The sequence below is a fragment of the Gopherus flavomarginatus genome, chromosome 1 (assembly GCF_025201925.1).
Source record: "Gopherus flavomarginatus isolate rGopFla2 chromosome 1, rGopFla2.mat.asm, whole genome shotgun sequence".
In the NCBI taxonomy this organism is placed as follows: Eukaryota; Metazoa; Chordata; order Testudines; family Testudinidae; genus Gopherus; species Gopherus flavomarginatus.
Genome location: NC_066617.1, coordinates 104,453,730 through 104,464,027, shown reverse-complemented (window position 1 = coordinate 104,464,027; position 10,298 = coordinate 104,453,730). Strand labels below are relative to the sequence as shown.

General features: G+C 45.5%; 1 protein-coding gene across 3 annotated transcripts in view; it reads left to right on the top strand.

The window, feature by feature from the left end:
• The first annotated feature begins 231 nt into the window (after positions 1-231).
• The window catches only part of RIC8B (RIC8 guanine nucleotide exchange factor B), a 59,477-nt gene continuing 49,410 nt past the window's right edge, over positions 232-10,298 (top strand). The window contains exons 1-2 of one of the 3 annotated variants that reach the window (XM_050926585.1): positions 232-426; positions 5,598-5,645. In XM_050926585.1, coding sequence (XP_050782542.1) covers positions 340-426; positions 5,598-5,645 — 135 coding nt within the window. In that variant the 5' untranslated portion in view covers positions 232-339. Of the gene's footprint in view, positions 427-478; positions 501-5,597; positions 5,646-10,298 lie in introns of those variants that run through there. The other 2 variants (XM_050926594.1, XM_050926598.1) reach the window with 2 other exon arrangements.

The window sequence follows — 10,298 nt, the reverse complement described above, 5'->3', positions numbered from 1 at the left end:
GCTGGGAAATGTAGTCTCTACCAGCCTTGGCCTTGCCTGAGGGTGCGTCTCGGGCTTCTGACCCGAATGCGGAGGGAAATAGAGCGCCGCCAATAGGAACGACTAAATGGGCAAGGGCCCGCCCCCCCTGGACGTTCTAGCCAATAGCGACCGAAGTCTCCCTTCGCCTCTTCGCCCCGCCTACTCAGCAGGGGCCGGGCGGGGCCAGGCCGTTGGTTCCCAGGGCAAACGTGGCGTCATTGGCGGTGAAGGGTGGAAGGTCGGGGAGCAGCTGGGTGGGTGTTGGCTGCCGCTGGCGGAGGAGCTGCGGCGACCGCGGCTCGGGAGCGCCCCGCAGCCATGGAGTTGGAGACGGCGCTGGAGGCCGTGAGGGGGCGCGGCGGGGCCGAGAGCCTCGAGCAGGTCCTGGGCCGGTACAACGAGAAGGTAACGGGCCCCCCCCGGGGAGCCCCCACCCCAGGCCTCGATATAACCCACCGTCGCCACAGCCGCAGCCCTCGGTATAACCCCCCCCGTCAGTCACAGCCCGCCGTGTGCCGCCCCGCTCTCGCGTCCCCCCCGCCCGTCGCTGTCACCCCCGCTTCTAGCTTCCTGGGCACAGCGCTGCCAGCAGCCTCCTCTGCCCTGACCCACCCGCCCGCTCGCTTCCCTCCCTCGCCGCCCCGAGTTATAACCGCATTTACCGCCCCAGCCCCGCCCCTTGCACCTCGGATTTACCCTCGTTAAACTCTCCCACCGACACCGGGTGACACCGCCGCTCGGGACTGCTCTCCGTGCACCGCACAACCCCGCGTTACTCCCTGAACTGCTCTTCATGACTCCAAGTGACGCCCCTCCATTGGTCACTGACACCTGTTATCTCTCCTTATTCCAGCTCCCCTTTTAACGCCTGCTTCCGGATTACCCCTTCCCTTGTGTATCCCTGTTCCTGCCTCAGATACCTTAGTATATTCCCATTCTTTCCTGTTTCCTCCCATAATCATTGTTCTTTGCTGGAGCCCCTCCTTACTGCCTCTAACCCCCCCCTTTTTTTTAAAACCTTGTAAATGTCCACAAATTAACAAGTCTGTCTTAAGTGATCCCCAAATACACCTCCCTGAAATATCTTCCTTTGCTCCTTCACCTGGTCTCTACTCTCATATCTCAGTCCATGTGCCTTCCACTGTCTCTCCCACAAATACTGCTTAGTTCCACATGGGAAGATATTTAATTACACAATGCTTATATGACTTACACTTGCTCATACACTCTCTCGTTTTCCAAGTATGTGTGTGTATCTATATGACACACATGCAAGAAATCAAATCAACCACAAGATCTTTATTATCCTCTCTCTCCACTCCAATCAAAACCATGCAGTTATTGGTACCACCGGCTGATGGCAAAGGTGAAAAAAATCATGGTATTCTTATTTGTGATTGGGGTTTTATTTTGTGAGGGATCAGTAATGAGGCTATTTTAGGTCAGGTTAATATTTACAAGTGTGTGGTGATTTATAGCTTCTCCTCCCTCTACCCCTCCTCCCTCCCCATTTGTCATTCCTTAGGTTTAGGGTATGCCATGTTTGTTCAGTGCGTAGCATGAAGGGCCCTGATCTGGACTGAGACCTTTAGGCATTATCCTGATGTATAATTACACTGTAAAATACTCTGTTGTGAATGTCTTATCACCTTGCCTAGGGTATAAATCACCGTGCACTGTATGAATTCTGTATGACTATTAACCTTCCCTGTAATGTCCTCATTATTTACCCCTCACAAAATAACAGCCACGTTCAGAAATAAGAATACCATATTTTTTTTAGCTTTGCCATCAGCCTATAGTAGTACCAGTGACAGCAAGGTTTTAATAATAAGACTGCAGAGTTGGTGGGGGAGTGATTGGGATTGCGCTTGAGTCATTCCATTCTTTTCTCCTGGAATATGATGTTGGGTAACTTCTTGGATAGGGTTCTCTTGTTACTCATCCTGCTTGGTGTATATGTGAGGCCCCACTAGGTGATGTGGAGACCAAGTGGTCTGTGTAACTGCTATCAGTATGTGAATAACAAGGAGCTCTGTCTCTTTCATAAAATCCAGGAGGGTAGTTTATTAAATTTGCTTGTGTACCTGGCCAAGGTAAGGGCATAAATGTGCAAGAGCCTGCTGAAGCTCAGTTCAGAAAGGGCTGAGCAGAGGATGCTGGCAAGAAGCATCTAGTGAGTGGTGGCAGAGGGCATGTCTGCTTCTGTTACCACAGGGGTATATGCCCATTTGAAATCAAGGGGGTTGGGGATATTTTTGGATTCCCTAGTAGTATGAGAGCCAGAAGTGTAGTTTTTCACTTGTTAGGCTAGATCAGGAGTTCTCAAACTTCATTGCACCATGACCCCCTTCTGGCAACAAAAATTACCACACAACCCCAGAAGCGGGGACCAAAGCCTGAGCCCTGCCGCCTCGGGAGGGGCGGGGGGCAGGCAAAGCCAAAGCCCAAGTCCCTCTGTCTTGGGGCGGGGGGGAAGGAGGGAGGAGGGCAAAGTTGAAGCCCAAGGGCTTCAGCCCCGGGGATGGGGGGCGGTGAGAGGCTAACCTGAGACTTGCCATCCAGGGATGAAGCCCTCAGGCTTCAACTTTGACCCCAGGGGGTGGGGCTTGGGATTTGGCCCTGGGGAGATGGGGCTTCAGCTTTGGCCCCAGGCCCCAGCAAGTCTAATGCCAGCCCTGGTAACACCATTAAAATGGTGTCGCGACCCACTTTGGGGTCCCAAACCACAGTTTCAGAACTGCTGGGTTAGATGATTGGTTCTATTTTTGTCTGATGTGAACTTCATGACATCTAGATTGTTGTTGTAGTGTAAGAATACCAATTGTCTAATCGCACAAACCCAGACAGCCTTGCTCCTCACTTCTTCCGAAACCCTCCCCCTGCTCACTTCATCTCTTCCCCTCCCCCATCTTTCACTGTCCTGAGACAGGGGATTGGGGTTCAAGAGGGGGTGGGGCTGAGGAGTTTGGAGTGTGGGAAGGGCTCTGCGCTGAGCCTGGGGCAGGGGGTTGGGGTGCAGGAGGATGTGCGGGGTGTGGGCTTTGGGAGGGAGTTTGGTTGTGGGAGGGAGCTCAGGGCTGGGGAAAGGGATTGGGGTGCAGGCTCCAGCTGGACAGCACGTACCTCAGGTGGCTCCCGGAAGCATTTGGTCAGGCTCAGGGGCAGCTCTGTGCGCTGCCCCTGCCTGCAGGTACCACCCCTGCAGCTCCCATTGGCTGGGAAGCTCGGCCAATGGGAGTTTTGGAGGCAGTGCACAGAAACCCCCTTGGCCACCTCTACACCTAGGAGCCAGAGGGATGTGCAGATCGCCTCCAGGAGCCGCACGGAGCCAGGGCAGATAAGGAGCCTGACTTAGCCCCGCTGTGCTGCCGACTGGACTTTTAGCGGCCTATTAAAATCTCCCAGATTGCTTTCAATAGCCACCAGGAGCTCAAGGCCGATTCCGGGAAACTCCTGGCCAGTCTGGGAGGATTGGCAACCCTAGGTGGTGTAGTCTATTTTTGAAGATCATTTGACATAGGAAGTAGATGCCTAAATCTTTATTCCATCAGACCACTGTTACTTCAGACTTTGGAGAACAGCTGTATCTTCTAGCATGCTTTTGGATGCAGTTAAAAGCTTATTTTGAACTCTAAATCTGGGGGCCATTACAAACTGATAGTTAGATTTCTTAAGGCACATGAAAAAAAACACCTATTACTCTAGGCACGCTTTTCAAATTTTTAAGAAAAGAAAACCCAGCAAATTCTAAAAGCAGCAGATAACTTATCTCCCTACAAAACAAAAGTTATTTCTTTAATAGAAGGACCCAGTTCTGTGTCTCTCTAACTTTTAAGAGCTGTTTCTTGGTGGTTGCAGATGGCTGTTTAAACGAGCATTTATTTAGATGCTCATTCCTTCTCTTTCCACCCCCGGCCTCATCTGCAGTGGGTACACCAAATGTGTGTTTTCTCTCTTGCTCAAAGATACCTTACCCCTACTAAAGGTTTCTCTAGTCTTTTCAAGGTGTCATATCAATAAAAAGATGCTGCCAAGGTCTGGGCCCCTTTCTTTCACCCAGACATCTGTGATGAGAAGGTGGTATTTTTTTGAACGCTTACCATCTAGCTCTAATAGATGTTGTGCTTAGGGGAGTTCCACTTAATACTGAGCCAGATTTTGTTTCCTAAAGACATATATCCAAAGCCTGTCTTCTGCTTCTTTCTACCCAGAGACCTTCTGCTGGTACCTTCATGACCATTAAGTGTAGTCAAAAACAGCACCACTTCTTGCATTGTTGGGCAGGTCTGATGTGAGGGGAGTAAAAAGAATCATAATTTGACCTTGAGAGCATGTTGTTGCTTGAAGAGACTGATGCTGTAGCTTTTGATAGTGAGTTAGACGTCCAGTTTTTGCCAACATAGGTGCATGCTTGGTACCATGCAAGGGAGAGTGCCTGTAGACAAGCCATGTAAAGCAGTAATGCTTGTCCTTTGGATCATTTGTATGAAAGGTAGCAGCTTGTCATTTTTTCCTCTTATACTGTTAAAGGACAGAGATAGTAAAGATTCAATATTCATTTTATTAGATAAAATTACATAGCTTAGCAAGAGTCTTACACTCTATTGCTTTTCATCTCTCTTTAGCATTCTTAAAGACCAAATATTGTTAAAATAACAAATTGGTGTTCTCAAGTTAAGAAAAAGTTTCTAACAATATTTTTTGCCACTTGAGTGCTGATTAATTATTAATATAGTTCATAATATTCTAAAATAGAACTAGAGCACTTGCCACAAGTACTCCTGCTCTTGCGGATACAGACTAACACAGCTGTTACTCAGAAGCCTAAAATAGAACTAATGTCCATTACTAGCTCAAATTCTGTTAGATCACACATTCCTCACACTTAGTTGTACCCATAACAGAAGAACACTAGGTAATGCATTTAGACAACCAGTGAAAATTAGAAATTGAAGAAATATGTCAACAGGTCTTGTACTGGACTCACTTTTTTTTGAATCAGCATTTTCTGGGTGAATTATTTAAAAAATACCCCAAACTTGGAAAGTCTCTTTAAAGCAAAATTTCCCAACCTACAAATGAGATGCACCACTTACGTTTGTAAAGCCTGAGCAACTAGATAGCCTTGCTGTTTTACACATGTAACTAAACCTCAACACCTATATAAGGTGTAAAGATGGAAATAATACCCACTTGCACACAAGGGAAACTGCAGTTATCTCACTGGCCTGATTCCACTGGCCATTGAAGTTTGTGACAAAAATACTCCTGATTTCAATGGGGTCAGTTTTTGTCCCTAAGTGACTTGGCCATGACCACAAAGGGAATAAAGGTTAGAACTACTTAGCTCCTGGATCCAGGCTCATAGAACAACTATAGAGGTAATTGGGGAACAATTTAGAGGCACTTATTGCAACCTTACTGTAGTCTCACAGTTGGATGCAGTGGGTTAGATTACATGATTCAAGAAAGTCCCTTTGCACCGTATCAATTGAGATTGATGTTAAAACTGTGAAATTTGTTCTAATCAGATTATGGCAATTATTTTACATTTAACTTATTTCTTTCTCCAGAATAGGGCCACTTTCAAATTTGATCCTGCAGATGAGGAGAAAAGAAAGGTAAGCAAAACAAACCTTTCTACCTGTTCATGCCCCCTTTCAGGCAGTCTTTCCTTTGCTCTGTGTTGTTTACAGTCCGCTACCACCAAGGTGACGCAACCAGCTGTAGTTTGTCACGATTATGACATGCATGTTTTGCCTTGCTGTGCTTTCGGAAAAAGAAACGTAGAGTTCCAGAAGACCTGATAAAGAAAAATAACAAAAGAGCCAAGTAATCTTATTGGAGGTTCTGATTAGGAAAAAGAAACAAAGGGACCGCTAACTCAACCGAGCAGGTAGAAGCAAATGGAATTCCCCATTCTTGGAAGATTTGGGTTAGTAGAATATTTTTCATTTCCCATTTGTCAGACAAGACATTTGCCTACTTAGTGAGTACACAATACCATTTTTCTCTCCAAGGAAGTGAAGAGCTGTCAGACTGTGCTTCTGAATACACCATTCTGAAAGTTTTTTGTGGCTTCTTGAAAAAGATGGTCTGATCTCAACCTCTGTCTGTATAATATGTGACTGTAAAATTGTCCATGAGAACATGGATTTAAAAGTCTTTGATGACAAGCAGAAAGGTTTGCAAGCTAATCTCATTACTCTCAATTCTAGTATATTTATGTGAATCACAGACGCCATGAGGACACAAGTAATATGTGCATCCCAGCCTATTTTGGATAAATCAGTTATCAGAGCTTTGGACATGACTGGAGAAGCAAATGGAATTCCCACACACACATTTCCCTTTGTCATCTATCATTCCATCAAGGCCCCAGGATTTGATCTGGAATCAGTACTTTCAATGACAAATCATGGAATGTTGGTTTCTAAGCTGACTTGATCCGTGCTTGAAATGGTCTGACACACAATCTGGCGAATGAGCTTTCAAACGTATATGAATCCATATGGCCTAAGTTTGAAACTTTCTTATTGTAGGCAGAGAGTAAGTACAGATGTGAAGGATACAATTTTTTTTATTTGAAATATGTTCAATAGAAAGAATGCTCTCACTGCTACTCAATCTAGAATTCATCCAAGTTCTCCTGTAGATCGGGACAGATCCACATTTCACTTCATGTTGATCCCCAAACCCAGGGATGAAAATAAATTAATCACTCTGCTTGCCGCTGCTATGACTTGCATTCATGACTTCCCCTTTACAAGCCAATTGTCCAGATAAAAGTAAATGTGCAATGCTTGTATGCATAAATGAGCTACTAGCCCTGGCATAACAATGGCATAACAATCGAATGGCATAACAATCCTTGCCTTCTTGAAGGACCCATCAATCTGTGGTGAATGGCATCCAAGCCTGCAGGAAAAAAGATAGACAGGAATTAGAGTGTGACGTAAAAGGGCATAGATCTTTGTAGATTAGTGCAAGATCGTTAACAGTTGCATCGAATCTGATGTCTTTGTGCCTGATCTAACTGAGTAGTACAGGAGAGGGTAATTGAGCTGACTTCTTTTAATATGTAGATCTTTCTTTAAATTGTTCAGAAGGTCTCTGGTGTTGAAAATATGAAAAAAGAATATTGAGCTTTCCTGTATCTGGAGATGAAAGACTGAGGATGAAATGCCTTGTTTTTGGAATTCTATAAAATAGGGCTTTGGAGCTGTGCTCTGGCTCCGCTCCAGCTCCAGGCAAAAACCTGCAGCTCCATCAGTGTTATAACTGAACTAAACAGATTCTGACCATTTGAATAGCAAGTCTTCAATTGCTGGTTGAACTTTGGTAAAACTAAGGCAGATAACCATGACGAGTGTCGCGTTACAATACCTGTAACCATTGAACGAGCACCAGAATCAGCAGCATCTAATGCAGTTTGAAGAGAAGTTTTAGCAATAAACTGTCCTTTTCCAGAAATAGCTTTAAATTAATCTCTACACTCTGAGGATAATTTGTCCTTAAAATCTGAGTCTATCCCATTGCAGCTATCATGTCTCTTGATAACTTGCTATCCTGGCTTGTAAAGATGTTGAATACGCTTTCTGAAAAAATGTAGTTTTGAGGTTTGTTTTGTTTGTTTGTTTCTCTTTGGGAGTAGATTTTCCAGTGTGTTGCTCTCTCATTATCTGTAGCAACAACCAGCAATGATGCTGCCAGATGAGTATAAAAATATTCAGATTTTCTGAATGGCATCTGATATCTATTGCCATGATGAAGTGGTGAAAGTAGCTGAATGGAGGCATGGGTAGCCTAGATATCTTTTGGTGAATCCAATATCCCTTCATTATAGGTATTGCACCTTTGACTTGGGCTGCTGATTGCAGAATATCAAATAATTTATATGCTTTTTCCTCAACTATATCCAAATGAACTGTGTGTGTGCGCGCGCGCGCTTCAAAAACAGAAGTACTTGTGGCACCTTAGAGACTAACAAATTTATGAGCCAGGCTGCCAGTGCCAGGTGCCCATGGTGTCTCTGTCCAGTGAGTGCCACCTGCTCTACAACCAGGTGAAGATGGAGCAGATCACCAACTGCGTGCTGCCCTGCCACAATCCCTACTTCAGCCCAGATGAGCACGCCTTCACGGCCTTCTGGATCAGCCTGTGGTCTGTGCTCTGCTTCCTCTCTCCCTTCACCACAGTCTCCACTTTCCCCATTGATATGGAGCTGTTCAAGTACCCGGAGCGCCTGTTCTTTTTGCGAATACTGACTAACATGGCTGCTACTCTGAAACAATATGCTTCAGTAATTCCTAAAAAGTTTTAAAATCATCAGCTGAAAGTGGAGTAGCCTGTGCAATGATTTCATCAGGTAAGAAAGAAGAATCAGGTATAGGATCAGAATGATTCATCATCACTTAAAATTTCTTGTTCCTTTGTGTCTTGAACTAGACAAGGAAAATGATTAGAATTGAGAATCTGCAAACTGTGAGTCACAAATAGATCCCGTATATTGTGGGAGGACTTGCTCCTGAAATTGAGTATTGAGGCCATATGTGAAAGAGATGTGGCCAGTTCAGGGGAAACCAAGGAGCGTAGTGAGAATGAGCATCCTTAGATGTAATAGGAGGCTGCTTCTCATTATTTCTATCTGTTGATATTTCTTTTTAATGGAAGACTCCTATCAGAGGCTGCAGAGGATTTGGTGTCGTTGGCTGAAGAAAACTCTGATGCAGGAACCATGACAGACTGAAAGATAAAAGTGGGACTTGCATCCTTAATTTTATTGAAGTGTTGTTTCAAAGAAGATTTCGTAGCTGGTACCCTTGTTTCTTTTTGTGAAGAAGATACTTGAACCAGGGAAATCTCCAAGATTGGTGATTCAGATTCTGAAGTGACCTTGAGGTTTGGTGAAAAGACACAAAGAATTACTTGGAACTGCAAAGTTATTTGTAAAAGACATCTTCAAAGAGGATGTTACCGATGTCTCTTCCCTCACTGAATATCTCTCAATAGCTGAAACCTTTGGTGCAGAGGCAGGACTTGACTGAAGTTGCCAGTGCCAACAGAGGAGGCACTGCAGAGAATTGTCTTGAGCACTCCAGTACCAGGCGGGATGATGATGATGCAATTGGTGACAGAGAAGTAAGTTTAGATGACCTTTAGAACTCTTCTTCCCTTGAGCTCTTTTTGTGGAGGACGCAGACATCTGCATTGACTCCCTGCTGTGGTGTAGTGCTGAGGATTCCAGTCCCTCTCCTTTCCTGTGGGTAGTAGCAGTTCCTTTTGAAAACTCCACTCATACTTGGCACAGGTAATAATGCATTCTTTGAAAAGTTCAGCTGGTCTCAAACTGGGGGTCAGGACCCCAAAGTGGGTCGCAATCTTGTTTCAGTGAGGTTGCCAGGGCTGGCATTAAACTTCCTGGGGTCCGAGGCTGAAGCTGAAGCCTGAGGGCTTCACCTCTGGGCTGTGGGGCCAAAGCTTCGGCTTGTGCCCCGGGCAGCAGGGCTCATGTTACAGCCCCCTCTCCTGGGGCTGAAGCCCTCGGGCTTCAGCCCCTTTTGCCTCTGGCAGCAGGACTCTGGCTTTGGGCTCAGGGTGGCAGGGCTCAGGCTTCAGTCGCCACCTCCCCACTCCTCCCAGGTCATGTAGTAATTTTTGTTGTCGGGAGTTGTAGTGCAATGAAGCTTGAGAACAGCTGATTAAAGCTCCTCTCTGCAGTTGAGTCAGAACTATTCAGTTCTTGAAAGCAGGACTGTTTCGATGGATCTTCCTGAGTTTGCCTCCGCTGTTTCCTGGCCCCCGAGTTTGGTGTCACAACTCTGATAGGACAATTGGAAGACTGTCTCAGGAAGGAAGAAGCTGTTGTCTATGGTCAGAGCCCAACATAGCTTTCATGTTTTTGTGGGGTCGTTCTCTTTTCTCCCCCTGCCCCCAAATGAGGAAAAAGCTTCAGTTTAGGCTGCTTCTCCCTTTGTGTCCACTTCTTGGAGGGCATGCAAATGGTACAGTTATCTGGGATAACTGGGAGTTCCTCAGCCATGACATATGCTTATTGTGTGGGTATCAGTGAGAGGAATATTTCCTTCTCCCCCACCCTTACTTCCCAGAATTGGCCTGATTTAAAACCTGGAATTTAGGCTCTTCTGAAAGCTGCACTCTCTTTTTTTTTTTTTTTTTTTTTCTTTTTTCCTGAACTGCCGCTAACTGAAACAGTAAAAAGTAACCAACTATAAACAAACTGTTAACTTCCAGCCCAAACACTCAGTAACAAG